The sequence below is a fragment of the Arvicanthis niloticus genome, chromosome 22 (genome assembly GCF_011762505.2).
Source record: "Arvicanthis niloticus isolate mArvNil1 chromosome 22, mArvNil1.pat.X, whole genome shotgun sequence".
In the NCBI taxonomy this organism is placed as follows: domain Eukaryota; kingdom Metazoa; phylum Chordata; class Mammalia; order Rodentia; family Muridae; genus Arvicanthis; species Arvicanthis niloticus.
In genome coordinates this window covers 26,185,931-26,212,045 of record NC_133429.1, presented here as the reverse complement: position 1 = coordinate 26,212,045, position 26,115 = coordinate 26,185,931, and the positions used below count along the sequence as shown (strand labels likewise).

General features: G+C 36.1%; 1 protein-coding gene across 6 annotated transcripts in view; it reads left to right on the top strand.

Annotated features, from left to right (window-relative positions):
- The first annotated feature begins 1,365 nt into the window (after nucleotides 1-1,365).
- Lrriq1 (leucine rich repeats and IQ motif containing 1) overlaps nucleotides 1,366-26,115 on the top strand; it is a 192,531-nt gene continuing 167,781 nt past the window's right edge. For 2 of the 6 annotated variants that reach the window (XM_076920105.1, XM_076920110.1), the window contains exons 1-8: nucleotides 1,374-1,417; nucleotides 3,295-3,439; nucleotides 9,018-9,144; nucleotides 11,651-11,742; nucleotides 12,799-12,910; nucleotides 16,391-16,614; nucleotides 18,473-18,547; nucleotides 22,666-24,315. In XM_076920105.1, coding sequence (XP_076776220.1) covers nucleotides 3,299-3,439; nucleotides 9,018-9,144; nucleotides 11,651-11,742; nucleotides 12,799-12,910; nucleotides 16,391-16,614; nucleotides 18,473-18,547; nucleotides 22,666-24,315 — 2,421 coding nt within the window. In that variant the 5' untranslated portion in view covers nucleotides 1,374-1,417; nucleotides 3,295-3,298. Of the gene's footprint in view, nucleotides 1,860-3,294; nucleotides 3,440-9,017; nucleotides 9,145-11,650; nucleotides 11,743-12,798; nucleotides 12,911-16,390; nucleotides 16,615-18,472; nucleotides 18,548-22,665; nucleotides 24,316-26,115 lie in introns of all 6 variants that reach the window. The other 4 variants (XM_076920108.1, XM_076920109.1, XM_076920107.1 and 1 more) reach the window with 4 other exon arrangements.

Here is a 26,115-nt window from a genome sequence, read left to right as displayed (position 1 = left end):
ATAAGGAATAAGTTTACTCCCCAAATAGGAAATACTACTCATAACCACCCTACCGAATATGAAACTAGAGTAACTTCTGGGCAGCTATTTTAGCACTATATCACCATTTATAGGAATTCCATTTACAAGAAATGTAACTATTGAAAATATTATTAAATTAAAATAGTTTCTTTCATCATTTAACCATCTTAAAAAAATATAATTCCTACTGGGTACCAAGCAGTTTTCTTCCATTTTTAATTGCCTTAATAAATAAATGTTGATTACGTGTTTTTTAAAGAAAATACGCTGTAGTGGGCTGATAGGCTTTCCACCGATTGTGCTTGGGAGTGATTCTCAAAATCTAATTGAAATGGTGTTATCGATCCAAAATTTTAAAAAGTCACCTTTTCAAGGCAAAGAGGTCATACCTGAGCAAAGCTAGCATACTCAGACTGAGGCTTTGCTTTCTAGGAATATTTCCTCAGCTATTGTGTTTCTATTAAATAATACACAGGGTAAACACAACAGAATATACTAATTCTAACCTGTAACTGTTTTAGATATTTGTTGCACTTTGTATCATTAAATTGATGATGTTCTAGTTTAATTACCATTAATTCTTTGAGTTAACTTTTTTTTTCCTACATTGATCATAAGAAAAAAGAATATGATCCTAAGATATCAATCCGTGTGTTGGAAAGATAGTTCCATGAACAAGAGCACTTGTTCTTTCGAAGAACCCAGGTACAGTTCTCAGCATGCACATAGTTCAAAGATACACATTCAGGCAAACATCCACATACATAAAATAAAAATAAACCCTTAACATCCCAAACATCATGGAATATCTCCAGAGAGGCTTTCTATATATTTTGTATGAATTTATTTCACAATTTAACTTGGACATTTTCAAAATCAGCACTTTCTTTAAATTAGCTATTAAAAGTAATGTAAAATGCATTATTAAAGAACTATTTTTAAAAGAAAAAGTGAATACCTTGATAATGAAAAAAAAAAAAAAAACCTGTTCTTACGGCAAGCAAGCTATTCATTGTCTTCACATCTCTGCCTTAAAAAAATCACTTTTGAAACACAGGTTTTGTAAAAGATATAATGTCTGCATACATATCCTGTAGATGACTGCTTTTTGCTCAAAAACCAGACCACCTCTACATGAATAATTATAACAAAAAGGCATACTGTCATTAAATAATTTCTCAAACTATATAAATATTAATAACTTGGAAAATAAAAAGAATTTCCTCCTCTAGGACCCGAAATGCAATTCTAATTCCAAAGTAGAATCAAAGTTGTTTGTCCTGCTAGAGGACCGGTAAGGAAAGGCTGCTCAGCAGTCTGCAGATTGGCTGTTGCTATGGCTACGATTTGTTGAGAGGCTGTGGGCGCTGTCTCCTAGGAAGTACCGATCTCGCTGGTGAGTGAAGAGGGTTTCTGTGGGTGGGTCTGCTGGGTTTGCCGGGATGTGCAGGTCGGGTGGACAGGTCACTGAGCGGCCACTGCAGGCAGGACTCCTGGAAGGACCGACAGCGCCGCGGACTGCGCAGTATCCTGGTCTCCAGCCCCTTCCTCTCACGATCCTTCCAGCTCTGTCAAAAGAGAGCCTGTCATACTCCTGACTACACCTCTACCTCAGCTGTCAGTTCTCTTCTTCCTGTCTACCTCCAAACGCTTTGCTCTTTACCCGTATGTAGTGATTTTGTTGTTCTTACTTTGCGAGGTGCATTTCCCTGTTCTATCCCCTGGCTGACTGGGAGAGCCCTTAATCTTTTCCCACTCTAGGCAATTAGTAAGCTCCAGTGATTCACTAGTAGCGGGAAGTAGTCTAGGGAAGGTTCCTGACACTAGGATCCGAACGAGTAAGTTGTTTTCTGTACAGTTACATATATGTCTAGGTGTAAGCTTTAAGTTTTCATGTCTCAGGCAACACAGAAAGTGGTCAATAAATCGCTTGTGGGAAAGGAAGAAATGTGATCTCCAAAGCTAGAGGAGAGGAAAATACAGGTTTTTATTTTACCCTCTTAGCTTATTAGATACTAGTTCAGTGTGATGTGGAGAGGACTCCAGAGAGGTAACATGAAAGGTGAGGCATGTATATTCCTATACATGAAAGGAATATTAAGTAGAGCATAATTCAGCAGGTGACAATTCTTATTTAGAGTACAGGAAGAATGCTTATACCTTATGAAGAAGGTGGCTCTCTCGTGTAATGCTATTCCTGGAGAGATGCGAACAAAAGCCCACTCACCGCTGGTGATGGACCAAAGTCAGGGTGCCAACCAAATCCAACTTGGTGAACCAATCAGTTTTATTGGAGTTACGTAAATGAATATGGTTAATGAGCTAGTTGTAGGAACAGAAATGACTGAAAGACAGCCCGATCACCAAAAGCCAGCATGGCTGAGAGCTCAAAAATGCTGGAAACACGAGGCACAGTGCATAGTCTGAGAGACGCTCAAACGAGCTGGAGGATTGGGAAGCAATGTAGTGGTGAGAGGTTCGCAGCTCCTGAGTTGAGTTCCTGTCCCCCCACCGTTACACATTAGCTTATTGGCTTTCGATGCTTAAATAGCCATTTCAAGCATCAGTGTTCTACTGTAAATAATGAATATACGATCATTAGTCTGTTAACTTCTTCCGAAGATCATTAATTATGTATGTATCCTTTAATACTTGGCCAACCGCAGTCCTGCGTATCTTGGAGATCATTGTGGCGGTGATGAACGTGATGATGAATATGTAAAGACACATTACTGTGTGATCTATATCCATTTCAAGTAGTAAGGACTTAAGCACGGTAAATTTGAGATTATAATAGCTGCACATTATCTGTCACCGTGTGCTGTGTTAGGAAGAGCATGTGACTGCCTAAGTCAGAATTACTAGAACTTCCACTCAATGAATACAGAGTAGCCAAAGATCTCTCTCAGAAATCGATTTGGGTTTTTCTCTTAGGTGTATTTAAATTTCTATATGCATAATTTTTTTAATGGACTGACCTTACAAGGACAATATTACCTTAAAGTTTTTTTAATGGTGGAAGATAAGCCTGCCAATTCTATGTGATTTTTTTTCTGGATGAAATGAAAGAATAGTTTTGATCATCTCATAGTCAAATTTTTAAAATTGAATGAATAGACAGGCAAAAGAATGTTCTTTATCATAGCCTAAAATAGTGTCACAAATGTTTGTTAAATGTCTACATGCATGGTGGGTAGTGTGACAAATTAGAACCCATATACTTAAGGGCCAGATTGGATTCTTTCCCTTTAAGTTTTACTTTTTGTCATCAAGAGCTATGGAGGACAGTGACGGCAGCGATGCACAGCTCAGAGAAGAAATAGAAGCTGAATTGGATAAAATCAGCATCTCTTCCTTGGAAAATGATGAGGCTGAAAATGATTCAGTATCAGAAACTCAGAGTGACAGTAGTGACACTGTAAGTGTTTCTCCATAGTTTCCTCATTTTCCATTAGTTCACCAAGAATCTCATATAATGTATTTTGATTTTATTCGTCTTACCCTAACCCTACCAAAGCCAACAAAGCATATTCCTTCAAGATCTATCTCCTCTGCCCTTTCCACTCATGTCTATTAAAAAAAAAAAACCAAATGAAACATCTGTGCTAACCATATATCTCGGATGTGTGGCCTTCCACTGGCTAGAGTGTGATCTCCCTAACAAGGGCCATGCTCTTAAAGAAAAATGACTCTCCCTGTGCTAGTTGCTATCATATCTCAATAGCTCCTTATCAAGGGGTGAGACTTCATGGCCCCTTCTCTCCATGCTGGTATTTCTTCTAGGTTGAGCTTGTACCAACCTTACGCATACTGTTTTAACTACAATGAGCTCATGTGTGCAACCTCCCTGATGTGTCTGCAAACCAGTCTTTACTTGCAGTCATCCTCCGTGTCTGGCTCTTAAATTCTTTCTGTTCTTATATCTTCAAAGATCCCTGAACCTTTTTAAAGCCTTTTTTTTTTGCTTTTCTTTTATTTAAAATAGATTGTTTTTGATGCACTGCATTCTGATTATAGTTTCCCTTCCCCCAATTCCTCCAAGATCCTCTCTACTTCCAGCCAAATTCACACCCTATCTGCCTCTCCTTAGAAAACAGAGAGAACAATATAATACTAAGAAAATTAAATAAGATTAAAAACAAACAAAAGAACAAGGAGCAAAACCAAAGCATACAAAGCATCTAAAAACATATGTCGATACACACATACAGGTTCACATACACAGGAATCCTATAAAAACATAAAACAATATATGCAAAGGATATGCAAGGTTAAAAATGTCCCCTCAAAACATCATGTGACAAAGGTCCTCTAAAGTAGCCACTGAGTTTCTCTTGTGCTGGCTATCTACCCCTAGTCCTGGGTTCTGCCCTTAATAGTGGTTTGTATTCCCCAGTGAGGCTATGTTGGAGAGAACTCATTTTTCTTTTTCAAGTGGTTATGAATTAGAGTTAGCTTCTGGTTTAGGGATGAGGCTTGTGCCCACTTCTGCTCTCAGTGCTGGGACCCTACCTGGTACAGAGCTAGGCAGGCCTTGTACATGGTGCCAGTGTCTGTGAGTTCATATTTGTTTAGGCCCTGCTTTGTTCAGAAGGCTTTGTTTACTTGGTGTTCTCCAACTACTCTCGTTCTCACAATCATTCCTCCTCTTTTTTTCCACGGGGTTTCCTGAGTCCTGAAGGAGAGGGATTTCATGAAGATATCCATTTAAGACTGAGTGTTCTAAGGTCTCTCATTATTTGGATTTTTTACGGGGAGGATGTTGTAAGTCCCTGTATTTGTTCTCATGTATTGCAAGATGAAGCCTCTTTGAGGGTGGCCAGAAAAGACACTGATCTACGAGTATAACAGAATATTATTGGAAGTAATCTTTGCAGAAAGGTAGTACTAGTTTCCCCCCCAGGTCCCTGAACTATCTCAGCTTCTTGACTGCCTAAGCAGTTGGGATCAGGTTCTCCCTCAACTGATCGGACTTTAAACCCATCAGTTGCAGATTGGTTACTCCTATAAGCTTTAAGCCACTACTACACTAGGATATTTTGCAGGCAGCTCATCATTAATCAGATCGCTTCTATCAGGGCTGGTGTTTCCCATTCTTTATGATAAGGTGCAGGGTTTCTTATAGTACTATGAACATTTGTTCATAGAGGTGTAGACTATAGGTAGGCATCAACCTGAATTCTCCATATTCAGTGAGTTATGCGGGTGTTTTCCTTCATCCTTGCCATCACTGGAGACTAACCAATATTCTTTGTTGATGTTGAGCTCTTTGAACCATTGGAAAGTGAGTTTTATGCAGGATAAAAACTGTGGTTCTACTTGCAGTCTTGTACATGCAGCTATTCAGTTTGACAAGCACCGTTTTGAAGATGCCGTCTTTTTTCCTAGTGTGTATTTCTGGGCTTTTAGTTTTTAAAATCAGGTGTTTATAGGCATGTGTATTTATGTCTTTGTCTTTAGTTTGATCCCACGGATCAATTTGATGCCATTGATCTGTTCTTGTGCCAATACCGTGCTGGTTTTTATTGCTATAGCTTAATAGTGCAACTTGAAACTAGGAATGCTGATACCTACAGCATTTCTTTTATAATTCAGGATTGCCTTAGCCATCATGGATTTTGTGTGTTTCTATATGAAGCTGAAATTGTCCTTTTAAGATCTGTGAACTGTCTTGCAGTATCGGTGTTGATTGCATTGAATGTGTAGATATTTTTAGTATGATTACTTTAACTGTATTAATTTTACTGATTCATAAGCATAAGAAATCTTTGTATCTTCTGATACCTTCTTTAATTTCTTGAAGTTTTATCATATAAGTCTTTTGCTGGTTGTATAGATTTACCCCAAGATATTTTATAGTTTTGATACTATTGTAAAGGGTGTTGTTTCCTTGATAATTTTCTAAATCGGTTTGTTATTTTTATATAGGAAAGCTACTGATTTTTTTGCATGTGTATGTAACCAGGTACTTTGATGAAAAGTGTTTATCAGCTGTGGAAGTTTCACAATGAAAATTTTAGAGCCACTTATATCTATTATATCATTATTGCATCATTCACAAATAAAGATAATTTGACTTCTTGGCTCTGCTTCTAGAATGCTGGGGTTACATCACTCACTACCCTCAGTTTCCCACAGTCTTAAGAACAGAATGCAGGGTTCCATCATTCATGCTAGACAGACACTCTTAGTAAGTGAGGCATAGCCCTAATTCCAGACACCCTACTTGTTGAGATTTCACTTTAGCAATATTTGTGTTTTTCTACAAATATTTATCTGTTTCTTTTAGATTATCAAGCATGTTGGGGTGAAACTGTAATTGTTTTCTTTTTTTCTCTAGATATGATCTCAAGCACTGTATTAGATAGATATGGAAAGACTGAACAACCTTGTCTCATTTCTGATTTTAGTGGCAGTGCTGTGAGTTTCTCTCCATTTGGGTTTATGTTGGCTGTGAACTTGCTATACATCAGTTCTATTATGTATGCTTTTTATATGCCGAGTTTCTCCAGAACTTTTACTTTTTACATGTGTTGGATTTTGTTGAAGACATTTTCTGCATCTAAGGACAATATCATGTGTTTTTGTCTTTCAGTTTCTATATATGATAGATTAAATTTATTGATTTACATATATTAACCATCCTTGCATCTCTGGGGTGAAGCCTACTTGATCACTGTGATGTGTTTTGAATGTTTACAAGTAATTGTTTTAATAAGAATTTGTGCATCTATGTTCATAAGGGAAAATGGTCTGAAATCTCTTTAGTCTATCTTTATGTGGATTGGGTATCAGGTAACTATGGCCTCATAAAATGAACTAGACAGTGTCTCTTCTGGTTCTATTTTGTGGAATAATTCAAGAAGTATTGCCGTTAACTCTTCTTTCAAAAACTGGTAAAATTCTGTGTAAAGCCATCTGCCTTTGGGCTTTTTATTGTTGTTAGAAGATTTTCAGTTACTGTTCTATTTTGGTAGGGTCTATCTGTCTCTTTAATTTGATTATCTGATCTTCGTTTATTTGCTAAGTGGACTACTTCAAGAAAATCACTCACGTCTTTTAGAGTTTCCAAGTTGGTACAGTTCATTTTCTAAACCATGTCATTACTATTCTCTAGATATTTTCAGTGTCTGTCTCTATACCCTGTTTTGTCTCCAATTGTATTAATTTGGATCTTATTTTTCTGATTTTTAGTTAATTTGGTTTTTCAATTTTATTGATTAAAACTCATAAAAAGATAAAGTGGAGGAGATTACATACACATCTAGGGAAAAACAAACCCACCAAGACATTTCAGTCCCACTTGGGAGGGAGAATAAAGCAATCACAAGTGGTGAGGGAGAAACTGGGGAGGAAAAGTGGACGGGGTGGGTTGGGGAGGGAGACCTGATCTGGTATTGGGTGAAGGAAACAGATTGAAGCCCTGAAAGCCAGCAGAAAGAATGAAAACAGGCAACTTCTTGAGGTAAGAGGTTGTGGGGACCCTCCAGAATGCATCAGAGACCTGGGAGGTGAGAGACTCTCAATACTCAAAGGGAAGGACCTTAGATGAAATGCCTGACAGTAGGGAGAGTAAAGTTATAGAGCCCACCTCCAGCAGGAAGATAAGACATCAAGTGAGAAAGAGAATTTCCATCCCATAGTCAAAATTATAACCCATAATTGGTATGGTCTGAAAGAACTACAGGGATGGAAATGGAGATGATCCTGAGAAAAAGAAGGTTCAGTGAAAGGCCGAAATTAGGATTCAGCTCAAGGGGAGGTCCCAAGGTTTGACACTATTACTGAGGCTATGGATCGCTCGGACCTATCATGACTGTCCTCTGAAAGACCCAACATGTAGCTGAAAGTGTAAGATGCAGATATCTACACCCAATCAATGGACAAGAAGCTGCTGACCCCTGTGGTGAAATTAGGGAAAGGGTAAAAGAAGCTGAGGAGGAGGGTGACCCTGTAGGAGGACCAGCAGTCTCAATTAGCACTGGGCTTCCAACCAGGCATAATACACCAGTTGATATAAGGCCCCCAACACAGATACAGCAGAGGACTGCTAGGTCTGGGTTTAGTCAGAGAAGATGCACCTAACCCTCAAGAGACTGGAGTCACCAGGGAGTTCAGAGGTCTGGTGGGGTGGGGGATGGGGGTTGGGGAGTTGGGACAGGGGGCAGGGAGGAGGTATGAGGTGTGGAACAGTCAGAGGATGGACAGAGAGGGGAATAACATTTGGAGTTTAAAATTAATTAATTAATTAAAAAAGAAAAGAGAAAAAAAAACAAAAAACAAAATTAAAAACAACTACTACAACAAGAACAAAATCCTGCCTCCTACCCCTCGCTCTGCACTGATGTCTTTAGTCTCTCTTTTCTGTCTGTTCCCTTGAGAGCTGGGCATATTTTATCTCCACTCATTCTGTCAAATCTTTCTTGTTTGTCGTTTTGTCGCTCAATTAGAAATTACTTTTAAACATGGCTGCTTATTTCTACCAACCAATTTTATGTTCATTGTTTGGGATCAAAGGTGTGTGCTAAGGGCATGTCTGTGTCCCAACGAAAGCAGCCATGTTGCTGGATTAAAATTTCTCTGCAATGTTCTATAATGTTACATAAATTCAACTGTATTTGATAATTACATATTAAATAATTGCATAAGATACAAGTTAATTTATATTTGTAAAAAGTTTAGTCTTTATTTGATAATAAACATTTGTAATATAGCAACAAAATATCAAGAACTTAGGATGACATCAGAAACATATTACCTCTAATAAAAATGCAAATTATAACGAGTTAACATTTTCACTTGTTTTCTTGGAATTTTCTAGGAACACATAACTGCATGAAAAGAGAAGGAAAAAATAAGCAACTATGATTGTTGTAAATAAACCTTTTATATGGGCGCTTTTACCTATTTATACAGTTTGCTGAAATTTTTGGTATGAAATTAAGACTGTAATATTTGACTTATGGCCTCTCATCCTTTTGTTACTCAAATTTTAGGATTTACTTGAATTGCCAGAGTCAGTTCTTCACTATATCAACGTCATAAAGAACAAGAGTAAAGCTGCTGAGGAACTCATTCTTCAGGACTTAGAAGATACTGATGTCTTCAGTGATTATAAGAAAGGTATATATAAAAGGGAGTCATCCTTCTGAATAACAATCTTTGAGGGCCAGTTACCACAATCAGTAGCATGATTATTGCAAAGACTACAGACACAGACTGTAAGATGATAGTCCAAGGTTAACTCTGCCTTTTTCAGGACAGCACTGCTACAGAAACTGTTGTCCACTATACTTAGAAAATGCAGGGTCAGTGTCAGTATACAGAAATTCACACCATACACATGTACATAAACATACACACATACGTACACATAAAACACATACCACACACACACACCACACATGTACACATGCATGCATACACTCATCCACATATACATACACTATACAAATACACTCCACACATACATACACGTATACACACATATACACATATATACCCACACATAACATACACACCCCATGTACATATAGACATGACACACACCACACACATTACACACATACCACACACACCTATATACACATACACACCCCATGTACACACACAACACACACATTATGTATCCACACACCACACCACACACACATACACACAGACACACACACACACCCAACACATACACACACCATATATACACACAGACAACACACACAATGTACATGCATATAAACACATCACACACACACCATACACATCACACATGTACCACACACCTACACACACATACATTCTTCATATACATACACACACAACACACAAACCTACACGCACATACACACCTCATGTACATAAAATACAACACACTCAATATATATATATATATATATATATATATATCCCACATGTATATACACATACCACACACACATACACCATGTACATACACACACATAGACACACATACCACACACATACACCATGTAAACACACACACACATATATACACACAACACACACATACACACCCCTCACATGTATACATACACACAAACACAAATGCACACACATATACACCAACACATATAACTCCTATAGTGATATTAGTTTTCTTTTGTAGAGTCTTATTTATGATTCAAACTTCTCCTATCACGACCTGGTTCAATAAATGGAAATGTCACCTGCTTCCCCTTATACATAACAGCTTTATGAAAATAACATTTGATTTAATTAACTCACAGAACATTAATGGGAAAAAAGGTGGATAATTACATTATTTTCTTTCAGCTTTTTACACTGTAATGCATCTCAGAATGATTATGGATAAATATTGAAGAAAAAAATATTGTATTTGGTAAAGTAAATGGACAGAGTTAATCAGGTCCTCTGTTAAGGTGGTTTACTATTAGAAAACACTGACAAAATTCAACACACTAAACAAAAGGAATGTAATTACGTTTGAACTGATAGTAAAAGAAATAAAATTCAATTAAATCTCATAAAATAAAATTAATATCATTCATTGTGGTAATCTTAATCTTTTAAACTAACATTTGTTGTAAAACATTTTTATTATATAATGTGAGATTCTATTGTCAGTTTCTGGCAGATATAATTGAGTCTGCATATATTTCTTATCAAGGGTTCATTGTATGCTGCATATGCATGCAATTTCCCTTTAAAGAAAACACTTCATTTTGGAGGGAATCTCCTCAAGACTTGAAGTGTTCTAAAAGAAGGTGAAACCTTCCATCCTACAGGAAGCTCAGTGAGACTTAGAAAATTTATATGAACGGGAGCGTCTTAGGACTCAGGAAATAACCAAACCCAATGCTTTAGAAATTCTGACCAGACATTCTAGCCACCTTGTTCCCCAGGCTTAGATAAACAGTAGAGACTGCTGAGAGACAGTCTCAGACAAACATAGCTGCTGGAAAGGAAGAGTCTCAGGTCAGCATAACTGCCCTGGAAAGACTCAGTCCATCATAATTGCCAAAAGGCAGAGACCAGCTGAGCTGCTTTGAAAAAGTTGATACCAACTGAATGGCTTTCAAGGGATGCTCTCCAAAATTTAGAGCCCTTTGCCAGACATGTAGTAAGACCCAGGGTTTCAGCTTTATTAAGCTATTAATGTTGCTGGTGTGAACTATGCTATTGAATCTGTCTTTGAATCAGTCCTGGTTCTGTAAAAAATACCTTAGCCATATTCATGTAAATAACCCTATTTGCCTTGTTGGTTCACTAAGTTTGACTTTGGTAGGTTTTATCTTGTTTTTGTTTTGTGTTCAGATCCCTACCTGGAGTGAGTAGAGGTTTGCTCATGTCTCTTCAGGAATTGAGTTACACAATATCAAATGATCAAACAGCTCTGATTTTATATACATAAAAAATAAAACTCTGTCTATACTATGAAAAGTGATAGCAAGACAGAGAGCATTAGAGGTTTGCTTTTATTTTACAAGTACTGATAATTTTTTTTACAAGTTTTAAAAGTACTTTTTCTTGGAGTTAATGTTACTGATTAAGTATGTTGATAGAAATTAAGATGAAAGAGTAATAAAAACGTGTGAGATTTAGACATATACTTTAATATTTGAAATTATGGTCCCCTGCCCCCTTTCTCTAGGTTGTAGTTATGGCACAGTGTCTGACAGTCATTTGCATTTGAGAACTGGATCGTTACTTGAATCTAAAGCAAATTCTGAACAATTAATGAAGGTATGTATTTAACATCTGAATGGAAGGACTCACTATTGCAGCTAGGAATTCGCCATTTTCTATTACATAGAAACTTAGTTTATTGCTTGCAGTTTGATTATTGTTTCAAGGTGTGAAGGTATATTATAGAAAACTACACAAATTATTAAAATAGTAATTTGATCCATAAGTATTTGGAAATTAAATGTTCATATACACAGAACAGTAGAATGATACTGCCTTTATTATTTTTGAAGCAAAAAAACCATTTTATTGTATTTCTTATGAAAGCAGATACTTTTCTGCAGAGAATCTTCAAAAGCAGAAGGTTTTGTATTACATTTGGAAAATAGCACAGGAGAAAATTCCTAGGAAAACAAATGTAAAGTGTAGCATTTTATAGGTTGAAACCTCCCAAATGTATTTTGAAGAATGTCTTTTAAAGACTTTCTATTTCGATTCATTTTCTTCCAAAGTGTCTATTCTCTCTAGCTCTGTTGAGACTTTGTAAGAGTTGGAACACAACCTGAAAAATATTTTGTATCCTTTTTAGTGGTTTTTGTTAACATTCAGATTTGAAATACTAATTTTGAATTTTGTTGCATCATTGCAGATATTCTGTATATTTTTAACTACAGTTAAAATATATTATATATAACTATTATATAATTATAGTATTATAATTATATTATACTATCAGTCAAAACTATATGCATGATTCAGGTTTAAGTAGATAATAGTTTTTTTTGTATTATACTGAGTGTATTAATAGCTTGTGTACATGAACAATTGTACAGATAATAAAGATAGACAAGAAAAAAAATAAAGATAGAAAATCATTAGGGGGCAAGGGATATTTTAAAGGAATAATTAAGCATATTAACAGACTATTATAGATTAATAATGAGTTGTTTTGTAAAACTTTAAGAGGATAAATATATTTATAAAGAAAATATTAGGGTATTTGAAAGGTTCACAGTAAATCAGATTCTCAGTATCTATATTTAGACATTAAAAACATAATTTTACCCTATGCTTCAATAATAAAATAATGAAGATATTCTTTTAATCTCTAAGATATTATCGGTAATAGATAAAGAAGAATTTATCAGAAGTCTAGCTCCTTCTGCCAGATGTGTTTCTGTTCCTGAACCTGTTACTCTTGATATGGATGAATATATTTTACCAGGTGGGCAATATTCCCAATTATGTGTTTAAAGATTTGTTTTTACATAGTGTATCAAAGTCCATTGAATTTTTTATGGGTACTTGTAAATATACAACTTTAAAAATTAAAACAAAACCCTGAAAGTCATTATTTGTTTGTTTGTTTGTTTGTTTGTTTTTGAGGCAGGATTTCTCTGTGTAAGCCTGACTGTCCTGGAACTGACTCTGTAGACCAGGCTGGCCTCAAACTCAGAAATCCACCTTCCTCTGCCTCCCAAGTGCTGGGATTAAATGTGTGCACCACCACTGCCCAATGTCATTATTTCTTAAAATACAAAAGGGGAGAGAGAGAAAGAGAGAGATATGAATTCCAGAATACATAGAAAAGACAAGGGGTGAGTTGGAGGGAAGATGAGTAGGGATAGAAATGACAGGAATATTTTCAGTTAGTTTTTAAAATTCACTCACCATCTTGTTTGTTGGCTTCATTCCCAGGAGGCAGAGATGGTTCAACACATGTAAATCAATATATATATATATATATATATATATATATATATATATATATATATATATATATATTTGAACTCAAGGACAGAAATCCAGAAATCACATGATCATTTCAGTGGATGCTGAAAGGATCTTTGAAAGGCTCCCAACTTCAACCCTTCATAACAAGTACTCTATTGAGATTAAGGACAGAAGGAATTTTTCTAAACATTATAAAGGCTGTCCAAGACAAACTGCTAGCTATCTTCATGTTAAATGGTGAAAAAGTTGACACATCTCATTAAGATCATAACAAGACAAGTGTATCTGTGCTGACCATTCTTTCAATATAGTTCTTGAAGTCCTATCTAGAAAAATAAGAGAAGAAAATATAAGGGATATAAGTAGGAAAAGAAGTCAAATCTCAAGTTTCAGAATACATTTGCAGAATACTTGATTATATATATGAAAGGCCCCAAAAACTTCACTATAAATTGTCTAGAGCTGAGAAACATATTCAACAAAGTGTCAGGTTATAAAATAAACATAGTCAAATCAACATCCTTCCCTTATACCCAGACAAACAGAGAGAGACTAAGAAAGAAATCAGATACATGAAGTTTTCTGGACCGGGGACAGGTGGAGATGGAAATAGGAGGGATCAGATCAGGGAGGAGGGGATGGAAAGAGTACTGGGAAAGGCAACTAGAATTGGGGTAATTTTAGGAGCTAGGTAGAAACCCGGGGCAATGGAAACTCATACGAATCTATGAGGGTCACCCTAGCTATGATTCCTAATAACGGAGGATACAGAGCTTGAACCTGCCATTTTCTGTAACCAGGCAAGGGCTTGGGACACCAATCCAGGCACAAAATCTTGGATGTATAATTTCCAGGATAGAACTAAACACTACTGGTGAAAAGAAAATAAAAGGAAAGGGAAGGGAAAGGAAAGGGAAAAGGAAAGGAAAAGAGGAAAGGGAAAGAGGAAAAAGAGGAAAGAGGAAAAAGAGGAAAGAGAAAAAGAGGAAAGAGGAAAAAGAGGAAAGAGGAAAAAGAGGAAAGAGGAAAAGGGAAAGAAAGAGGAAAAAGGAAAGAAAGAGAAAAAAGGAAAGAAAGAAGAAAAAGGAAAGAGTAAAAAGGAAAAAGAGGAAAAGCAAAGAGGAAAAGGAAAGGAAAAAGGAAAAGGAAAGGAAAAAGGAGAAAGGGGACAAAAGGAGAAAAGGGGGGAAAGGAAAATGGGAAAAGGGGAAAGAAAGGAAAAGGAAAAAGGGAAAGGAAAAGGAGAAAGGAAAGGAAACGAAACAAAAGGAGAGAGAGAGAGAAATTGAGGAGAGGGAAAGAAAGATTCCTAATGATAATCTGCTATACTCGTAGACAGGGGGCTGGTATAACACCATAGTTCAGAGAGGCTCCATTTAGGAACTGCTGGAAACAGATTTGGACACACAGTTAAACATTATACAGAACTCAGAAAATTCTGAGGAAGAAGAGGAGGAAGAAGGAGCAAGAGGAATTGAGAATACCACAAGAAAACCCACAGAATCAACTAACCTGGGTCCATAGGGGCTCACAGAGACTGAGCCACCATCCAGGGAGCCAGTGTGAGTCTGACCTAGGTCCTCTACATATATATTATGGTTGTACATCTCAATCTTCTTGAAAGACACCTAAAAGTTGGAGCAGGGTGGTCTCTGATTCATTTGCCTGCTTTTGGGGCCCCGTTCCTCGTTCCTCCTACTGGGTTGCCTCATCCAACTTTAATATGAGAGCTGACAGTCTTACTGAACCTTAACATGTCATGTTTAGTTGATATCTCTGAAAGGCCTGCCCATTTCTGAAAAAAAAATGGAGGTGTGTGTGTGTGTGTGTGTGTGTGTGTGTGTGTGTGTGTGTGTGTGTGTGTGTGTAGGGGGAGGGCTGTAACTAGGAGGACAGGAAAATAGACTAGGAGGAGAGGAGGGAGGGGAAACTACTCAAGATTTGATACATGAGACAATGAATAAGTAGGTTTTTAAGCAAAAGAAATCAGGGGAACAATTCCATTCACCATATGTGTTAATTAAAGTTACTTTCATTGTGACGAAACAGCATGACCCAAAACAAGTTGGGGAGGTAAGGCTTTATTTGGCTTATGCTTCTTAATCACTATTTACCACTGAAAGAAGTCAGAACTCAGCCAGGAACCTAGAGGCAGTAGCTGAGGCAGAGGTCATAAAGAGGTCAAAGAACCCATAATAACCAGCTCAGGGGTGGGCCCACTTACAATGAGCTGGGTCCTTCCAAATCAATTACTATTTTAAAAAGTGACCTACAGGGTAAACTATAGCTTTATCTTAAGGGAGAATTTCCTCTCCTGAAGTTTCCTCCTCTCAGATGATTTCAGTTTCTGTCAAGGTGACATAAAATCAGCCAGCATAGCATCCAAGGAAAAATTCAAGTACTCATGTATAAAATTCAAAAACAAAGTAGATACTAAGAACAAACACTGATGAACTGAAGAACACACTGCAAGATGAAAAGATCTCATATGTACATGGGTTGAGAGTATTACTATTATGAAAATAACCATAATCCCAAAAGTAATTAACAAATTCACTGTAATTCCTTTCAAAATTACAATGTAATTATCTACAGAAATTTTTTTTAAATCTTAAAATTTATAAATGATCAGCTAACCATAAAAAAGAATCCTGACCAATATCACTTAACTGGATCACTTAGCTCTGAATGCACAGACACACCCAAACACACAATATTATTTTAAAATTTAGGAACTATTTGTAAAAGTTATTTGATTTCCTTATAGACAGTAATAGAATTTTTACATATAATCAGATGAGATTGCATGTCTGCAAAGTTGCATGGTTGTCGACCTCCGTTCATGATCGAAAATGTAAACAGTTTCAATGCTTTGGTTATATGCTTTTACATTATATTTATATGGCAAAATAGATCAGTATGAGAGGTCTGACCTCAAGAATGGTACTTTTATTTCTCTGAATGAATGCAGATGAGGCTGATTTGAGTTTTGGCTACTTTGAAGTGGAAGAAAGATGTAGAAAATCCTTTGAAGCTTGGCAGGAGAAACAACAAGAGCTAGAAGAAAAGGATAAAGAAATTCTGGAAGCTCAGAGTGACAGAGAAAGACAGAACTTTCAAGAGGAAGATGAGAAGAGACAGTGCTGGATGAGACAGTTTGAAGTTGAAAAGAAAAAATTAGAGAATCTTCAGAAGGTATGGTAGTCTTCACCTCTCACTAAGAGCATAGCTACTCTCTGAATGGTATTGATGTAAGGAGTATAAGTGGCGATTACTCTGTGGTTTTTAATTACTCTTGATGAGGGAAATACCTAATCATGAATTGTCTTTAATACCTGGATTAGTTTCCATGAACTCCATCAGAACTTCAAATGTGAACTCTTGATCTTGGAGGCCTCTGGGCTTTATGGAATTTCAAGGAATATCCTAAATAATTTGAAAGTTGCAATAAAACCTATTACTTTTTATGCCTTTTGAATCACAGGAAACGCCAGTTCCTTTGCTTATATTGTGTATTTTCTGTATTGTCTGACATGTGGTACATTATATAAGATATATTAAGTTAAAATGGTTGAGCAAGTTAGGTGACCACCTCAGCCCTGCCTCAAAATTAAGATAAGCTTTTTTTCACTGTAGATTATTCTGTTTACTTTTCTATTTGATAGGTGTGTCAAAACAAGTTTGTACAGTCAAATCATAGTAACATGTTACTGGTCAATTGATGGAATTTGGGAGTTGGATTGCATGCCTATATAGAGGCAAGATCCAGTTTGGGCTTTCAACAAGTAAGGTTGGTCTGTGTATTATCCAGAGTTCAGTTTTTCTGAATGCTCTACTTAGAGCTAAATAGAGCAGTGTTTACTAGCTTATACTGAAAGGCCTCATCAACTCGGATAGTGATGCTTTAACTTTTAGAGAATAATGATTATTCAATTTTAATAAGCTAGTTGTCTCTTTTAGTTACCACTGAAAGATAAAACAAAACAAAACAAAACAAAACAAAACACCCTCAGGTGCATGTTTTAATAATACCAGTCTCCGGTCTCTGTTGTTCAGGGTTGTAACTGAATTTTTGAAACTGAGAGTGACTTTCTTCACAAAATTCTGATACAGGAAAATTAGTCCTTTGTAGATCTAATGGACTCCTAAATAGACACTTTATTCAGCTTTGTTGTTTGGAAGCCTTTGCATTAGACTATTCAACATTCTTTTTTCTTTCCTTGTAGTCTTTTTTTTTTTTTTTTTTTTTTCACGCCAGATTTTATTCTCCCACCCTCCAACTGTTCCACATCCCATAACTCCAACCCACCTCCTGTCTCCACGAGGCTGTCCTCACCCCCCCACCCCACCTGACCTCTACACTCCCGGGGGCCTCCATTCTATTGAGGGTTAGGTGCATCATCTCTGACTGAACACAATCCTCTGCTGTATATGTGTTGCGAGCCTCATATCAGCTGGTATATGCTGCCTGGTTGGTGTTTAAGTGTCTGAGAAATCTTGGGGACCAGGTTAATTGAGACTGTTGATTCTCCTACAGGGTCACTCTCTTCCTCAGCTTCGTTCAGCCTTTTCCTAATTCAACCACAGGGTTCAGCAGCTTCTGTCCATTGGTTGGGTGTAAATATCTGCATCTGACCCTTTCAGCTGCTTTTTGGGTCCACTGGAGGGCAGTCATGATAGGTCCCATTTTGTGAGTGCTCCATAGCCTCAGTAATAGTGTCAGGCCTTGAGACTTTCCCTTGTGTCAATACCACAGTGGTTTTTTTATTGCTATATTTCTATAGCCTGTAGTACAGTATGAGATTGTGCACAATGATACCTTCAGCAGTTTGGTCTTTTTATTTTTTAGGTTTGTTTTTTTTCCCCTTGTTTTATTTTTTTAAATCATTCAGGAGTATTTTAGGTATCTTGAGTTTTCACTACTAATAACTGAAGACTCATGGAGATTGTTACATTTAATCATTGTTTATAACTGTTTCGAAAGAATTTGATATATTGAATATGTAATTTAATATTTGAATACAATAATAGTCTGATGTTATTTTATATTCAGCAAGACCAAGAAAAAATGAATGATGAACTCCATAAAGAAGAGAAAATATGGAAAGAAAAACACAGACAACATGAGGTATATGTCTATTTGTTTGTATTCATATGTTGTTACTCTCTAATAGAACTAAACCACTATGTTTTTAAAAATAACGAGCATTTTAAGATAATGTTTCCTATATGGTATGAAATTTAGCTTGTTTTAACCTTAGAAATTTGGTAACCATAGAAATTTTCATTGAAAGAAAATAGCCTAAAAATAAAAAGTTAGTTCAGTGATTATATCTTTATAACATTAAAATTCAAAGTTTTAAATGTAAATGTAGTATTAGGTACCTTTCATAGTATTTAAAGATATGAAGAAACATTACTCTATTTTGACACAATTATTTGAGTATGTTAAATTTTAGGCAGGAATCTAAATACTAGGCTGGAACAAAGAAGTAATTTCAGGCAGGAATCTAAATCTTAGATTAGAACAAAGAAGTAGGCTTCAGGCAAAGAAAATGACTTTGGGCTAGGACAGGGAAGTAGGCTCAGATATTTTGGTCATTCTAATAAGCCCTTAGAAAGAGTGATCATGGGAGTGATCACAGGACTCTGTTTATTGCCTTGCTTGTTCTTTGACTATTTGTGTTTATTGTCTTGCTTGTTCCTTGACTATTTGCATCTATTATATTGCTAGTTCCTCAATGTAGAACCTACCTTAATACTTACATGTAATTAAAATGGTATAAAAACGGATTGGGAAAAAATAAAAAATTTAAAAAAACAAAACAACAACAAAAAAAAACAACAAAAAAATCTGAGTAAAAGACTTATTTTGGCTTACCTTGACAGTATATTATGGTGGTGGAAACATAGTAGCAGGAGCAAGAGGTAATTATCACATTGCTACACGCTCAGGAAGTACAAAGTGATGAATGCCTGCATTCAACATTTGCTTTGTCATTTTTATCCAGCCTGGAAGTACAGCCTAGGAAATGATAACCTCACCTTTATATTAATTAACCTAATCTAGATTGTTACAGGCATGCCCATATGCTCATCAGCAGGCACTCTAGATACTATCAAGTTGGCAACAATATTAACCATCACGCTATTCTGTGTTGATTTATCACTAATAAGGTCTCATCTTGAATATTCCTACATCTTAGAAAGCCATAGCCGGAAGGAAAACTTAATGATAGGGTTTATTCTCATATAACAATTGTTTCCTTCTCCAAACAGAGAAAATAAATAAGTAAAAATAAAAAATAAAAAAGTTTTGAATTTAAACTAATTATAGTTATCATAAATATTTCTGTTTAGTTTTTCTTGTCAAAATTTTTACATAAACTTACTTAAGCATTTGCAAATATAAAATATATAAAATTTCCAACTTAAATCTCTAATATAGAGTAGATAAGTTACTTTTATCCAACTAAACATTGCTTCCCTTATTTCTTTTGGATCTCCCTTTATTCAGTCCTGAAAATCTAGGTTGGTTTCATATGTATGTGTGTGTGTGTGTGTGTAGAGAGAGAAGTCACTAGACATGTAAACAGAAAATTACATTTAAATAAAAAGAAGAAACTAAGTAATTATAAATGACATGCTATCCAAATGTTTGAAAAGATAGGTCTATAAAAATAACTATAAATCTTACCCACTAACTAAATAGTTATGAAGATAATATAAGTGAAAATTATAACTTATTATAAAGTATTAAGTGTATGTTTTATGAAAATTTACTGTGAACATTAAAAATAGATGAATGAATGTGACAATAATATTGTGTCAGATACTATTGGATATACTAGGGCATTAGTGAAGCAGAAGAGACTTTAAAGGGAAATATCTAAAGTGTTGAATGGAGAGGATAACAAAATAAAGTAGAAAATAGCCTAGGAAACGCTGAAAAGATCTAAAACTTCATAATAGTAATGTTTTATAAAGGGAGAGTATGTGACTCACAAAGATAGGTAAGAGCATGATGGCCAATGGGTTTTTGTTTGTTTCATTTTGTTTTTGTTTTTGTTGGTTTGTTTTGTTTGTCTTGTTTGATACATGGTTTCTCCATAGCCCTGGCTGCCCTGAACCTCACCGAGCCCAGTTTAGCATTGACCTCAGAGGACTACCTGCCTCTTCCTTCCCAGTGCTGCGATTAAACTAAAAGTGTGTGCCACCACTGTCTGGCAAGAGGGGTTGTTTTTAAAAATATCATTTAAAAGTAAATATTCAAAAGATAGTGATCTTCAAGTAGAAATAGATAATGTGAGAATCACACTTGGAATGTGGTAGGACAACTAACTAAATTTGGGTCACAGAAATAAGGAAACGTTAGAATATAGAAATAACACACACTACCCAAAACATAATCTCTAACCTCAAAAGTAAAACTTAAGATAAAAGAGAAAAAGCAGTTGAATTGACTCCATGACTCTGTTATTCTTCTGTGTTAGCATCCTGGGTCTATCTGTTCTCTGTATTTATTTATTTATTTATTTATTTATTTATTTATTTAAAAGTATACATTTATTAATATGTATACTTGTGTCAGAAAAATCATTTTTGAATATTAAAGTTTTCCAATCTTTATGCACTAGAAAAGGTTTTTAGCATAATTTTTACTTTATTTGAACACAAAATCTATTGCCTCTTGACAATTCAATGACATGTTTTCATTGCAGTTGTATTCATTTTAAAGACTGCAAATTTTATGCTTAATCCATATATTCTGATGAGGCTTTAAGTCTTTCACATTATGTATTGGTCCGTGGATGTTTAGTCATTTTTAAGTATGTGACAAACATTTTACTAAGAAGTTAGATCTAAACAAAACAGAAAGTCATATGTGTTTCCATTGAGATTTCTGTGCTTTGGGTACCTGTAAATATGTCCTGTGTGTGTTGAGAGAGAAGAATGTAGAGTTCACTCTTTTTTCTAAGGGTGCTGTATAGAAATATACTTTTGTATAACTTCTAGCTTGATCTTTTTCTCAGATCTTTATTCTGGAATGCCTACTGGTCATATAGCAACTTTTCTGTGTTGATCTATTTTATTCCTGACATATATTTCATATCTTTGTTGAACTGAAAACAAACTTTAAAAAGTATTTTTAAGACCATCAACCACCTATTTTTTTTTCTTTTTCTTTTTTAAAGAGGCTCTAATTTGATTTAACATTTCTATTTTTATGGCAGTATTTTATTACATTTATTTATTTGTTTATTTACAAGCCAGTATCAGCCCTTCCTCTCCCCAGTTACCCTCACTAAACTTCTCTCTCAATTTCACCTTCCCCTTCTCTTTTGAAGAGGGGAAGCTCTCTTCTGTCACCCTCCACCTTACCTCTCATTTTTATAGAAAAGTATTCTGGTTCACATATTTTTCTGACAGGTTAACTTCATGTTAAAAGGTTAACTCTGTTTACTTGTTGAATTGCCCTACATGCAAATTTTCCTTAAATATTTGATGAATTCATTTTGTCTGTTTACTTCTGTTTTAGAGTTCTATTGATAATGTTTTTTTTTTTTTTTTTTTTTTTTTGTTCTTTGAGACAGGGTTTCTCTGTGTAGTCCTGGCTGTCCTGGAACTCACTCTGTAGACCAGGCTGGCCTCGAACTCAGAAATTCGCCTGCCTCTGCCTCCCAAGCACTGGGATTAAAGGCGTGCGCCACCACTGCCTGGCTGATTTTGTTTTTCATCTCACAGAAATGATGATTATTTTATGTGTTTTCTAACTCTTGTGAAATTTAGAAGGGATAAGATGTGTGACCAGATCAAAGCTCCCTCATGCTTGTGTCCAAGGATCCTCTGTCCTTGCTGGAACTCTGCTTCTGAACGAATCTCATTCTGAGTCTCCACTATCACAGCATCCATATCAAGAAGTCTGAGTCCCTCTCTCTTACCTGGATTCAGGCCTGGTTTTCCCTTAGTGTCTTCTGTGTCATCTTTATTTTAAGTGCTTTTCATCTGCAGATAATTTATTAATCATTAGCTCATGGGCTCATAACTTAACTGTATTATCAACATCACAATGTGACCCAAATCTTCTATGTACTTAAAAAACTAATTTCCTATGAAATAAGTGACTAGTTTTCCTCAGGGAATTTTATAGGAATTTCACTTCACAGTTCTGTTTTTTAATACATTTAATATACTTATAAAGTTACTGATTTAGCTGATGTTCATAACTATTTATCTCTATTTTAGGAATTTATCAGAAGCTTGCATCTACAAATGGAGGAGGAGAGAGCGAGATTAAGTGAGCTACAAGAAAAAGAAAAAGCACGCTTATTCAAACTGCGGCATGATGCAGCTGTAAAAATTCAAGCCAGTTATAGAGCATTAGTAACTTACCGAAAATATAACCCAATCATAAGAGAGCAAATTGCAAAGACGAAGAGGAAAGCACAGGAGTTGAAGGAGAGGGAGGCAAAGATACGAGAGAAGGAGGAAGAAAGGAAGAGGAGAATTGAAGAGGAGCAGAGGGTAAAGGAGGAGAGGAAGAAGAAGATGCTGGAGGAAAGGAGGAGACGAGAGAGGGAATATGAAGAGAAAAAGAGCATCCTGAGACAAGAGAGAGAAGAGCAACGAAGCAAGGAAATGATAAGACTGAGGGAAAATGCCCACTCACCACTGATCATTACCTGTGCCTTAAAGAAAGGTGAATGTCATGGCAAGGCGCAAGCTATTGCACATTTGTCAAAGAATAAGGTTACTATAGCCAAAGAGTCAGCGGACAGCAACTCAAAAAAGCAAGAAGATGCTTGCCTAGTTCAGCAATTAAACAAGAGAGAAAATACGCATAATCAGCTTGTGTTGAAGAAATCAACGGGAATAAAATTAAAATCAAGCCAGGCAGCTTTTACAGAATTAAAAATGAATGAGAAAAATGAAACTTTACCAAAATTAAAAATGAATGAAAATTTATCAAAAAACCAATGTTCAGAACAATCTGCTGACCAAGAAATTAACACTAAAACCAGAGACCAAAAAAATGAATTGGAAAACTCGGACCTAAAGGAAAGTGTGAATGAACCGTGCCCAGGGCAAGAACTAAAGTCTGAACCTCAAACAGAGGAACGTGTGGAGCATACCATGAAGGAGAATATGGGACAAGAAACCCAAAATCTATTTGAATTCAATCAAGGAGTGAGTGAAGAGGACACTAATGGAGCACAGGCAGTCATCAAGGAGAATCACGAGAGGTTGACTGAAGAGATAGAAATCAAAGAGATGACAGAGCAAGACGGGCCATCGTATGAGGAGAATAATAGTTCCCCTATTTCCATGCAGAAAAGCCTACCCTCACTGATACCAGACAATCCTGAACCTGTACAAAGAAGTGTAACATTGGAAGAAGACCAAGAGACTGATTTAAAATCAGAAAGAATTGGGGAAATATCAGAAGGTGTACTGACTTGTGATGTTGTGGCCATTAACTTAGATGCCTCTGTGTATACAGAGGGCAAGGCAGACCTGCAGGGTTCTGTCTCAGGCAAATTTTCTCCCAATGAAGCAGCTGGTAGTCACAGTGCTAATAACTTCTTGGTCACTGAAGAAGGGGAAGACTCTCCTAAATCTGAGATTGAAGAAACTCTGGAAATAAGGAAGCAAACTAAGGCTGAAGGTGAGGGTGTCCTGGCTTGCTCTGTTTCACAGATAACAGTTTTATCTTCAGTTGAGGAAAGGAGACTAGCTTGGGTAAAAGCATTTAAACCTTGGAACGAAATCTTTGAGCAAAATCAACTTAAGAAAGTCATTAAAAAAAGGAGACTTGTGAAGTGCCCACCAAATACAATGCCTCCCTTGGATCCATCAGCCATTCTCCAGGATGGCCCTTGGAAAACTTTACAGCAGGTATTTATAACTTAGCAATACTATTTCTAGATTGAATTAAAATGAATTTCCTATAATATAATTTAACCTTTTGATGGTTTTACATATAAGAATTCTGCTTCTTAATAAATGGAGTGACTAATGAAATAGTAATGAAATACTGTCTCTTTTTTAGAGGGCTAATATTTTGAAGTTCTCAAGTAAAGTTTATCAGGACTTTATCCATCACAGCAGTCTAAAGAGCTTTGATTGAATTTTTCAGTGTCTTGAGCCCTTGATTTATCACCCTGGAAGACCATCTGGAAATTATGGTTGGAATTAGATAAGAACACTTAGTGCTTTTCCTCTTCAAGAGTTTACTCCAAATTGTGGCCCACACTCTAGCACCATTCACAAAGAATGTGTCTCCTGACATGAAAGAGGTGCTGACAGGATGGAAAAACCTAGAGTTCCTGTATGGAAATGTTATTTAACCATATGCCATAGAGTTGCATACACAGATGCTAGAAACATGGCATAGTTTTCATGAAGTATTACTAATTCTCTGTTATGGAGAACACACCACCAACCAAATAAGACACAGAAAGTGATGTTTTCTTTTGATGGTATGGTACTTCAAATAAGTTACAACTTTTATTTATTGGTGGCTTGGAAGTCAAACATAATTTATAAAATTTATCTTAGAGACATGAAAATAACATTTTTTATCTCTGTTTTAACAAGTATAGCTGGAGCTGACATGGCTCCCCTCTACCATTTGACTGACTATTAAAGTAAGTTGTACATAGTGACATATGACTGTCAATGAAGCTGAGAATCAAATTTCAGGTGCTTAGTATTAGATAGAATTGGGGTAGAAATTTCAGATCATTAGAAACCTGGTACTGGTTACCCAGAGAGCTTGAGAATTATATTTTAAATGCTACAAAATATCTAAGGACACCAGGCTATTCATCACACATGGAAAGTGCCTATGAGGCAGAAGAGAGACACCAGTTCCATCTATCAAATGTGGAGACAAGCTCCATAATGTTTCAGGGAGAGACCTAAACCAAAACCCTTTTGTGTGCAGTAGGAGGTAAGCTTCTGCCACTGTGTCCTCAAGATAAACAAGAAGAAAAACTACCAATGATGCACTGTGTGTGTCACCAGCTCCTTACTCCAAGACAAATAGGGTCTGTCTTGTTCTCCATGAGAGACCATAATTCTAGTGATTAACCTTACAAGAGGACACTAGTCCCTACATAATGGGGTAGATGGGGAACTGCAGACAGGGAGCCATTCATAAGTGGCTCCATATATCCTAAGGTTCCTTTTAATTAAGATGTATTTAATGCCTTCATGACATTTTATGCCTTCATGGTTTCTTGCCTTTATTTTAAAAAGTGGCAGGGTCATATCCTGGAGCTCATGCTGGCCTTAATCTCATGATGCTCCTGCCTCATTCTCTATGTTCTGAAATCACAGGCCTGCACTACTATGGATGCTCCCCCCTTTTATGTGCTTCATGTCATACCCAAGGCCTCATTTTTGTCACTCGAGTGTTCTCAGACCAAGCCACCCCTAGATATATTCATTTTCTTATATAGACAGGTACCTAGACAAATAAACATAATGATAAATAATACAGTATTTTACTCACTTGGTAATTCTTCATTTGTCTAATATATTTGACCAATAATTATTGGTGAGCTGAACAGGAAAATGTAGGGTTTGTCCCTATGGGACACAAGCAAAGAAATGCTCCATAAATTTTGACTCCAGTAAATAAGATTCCTGTGTATTCTCTGAAAGGAAAGTAAATTAGTGGAGTCTGTTGAT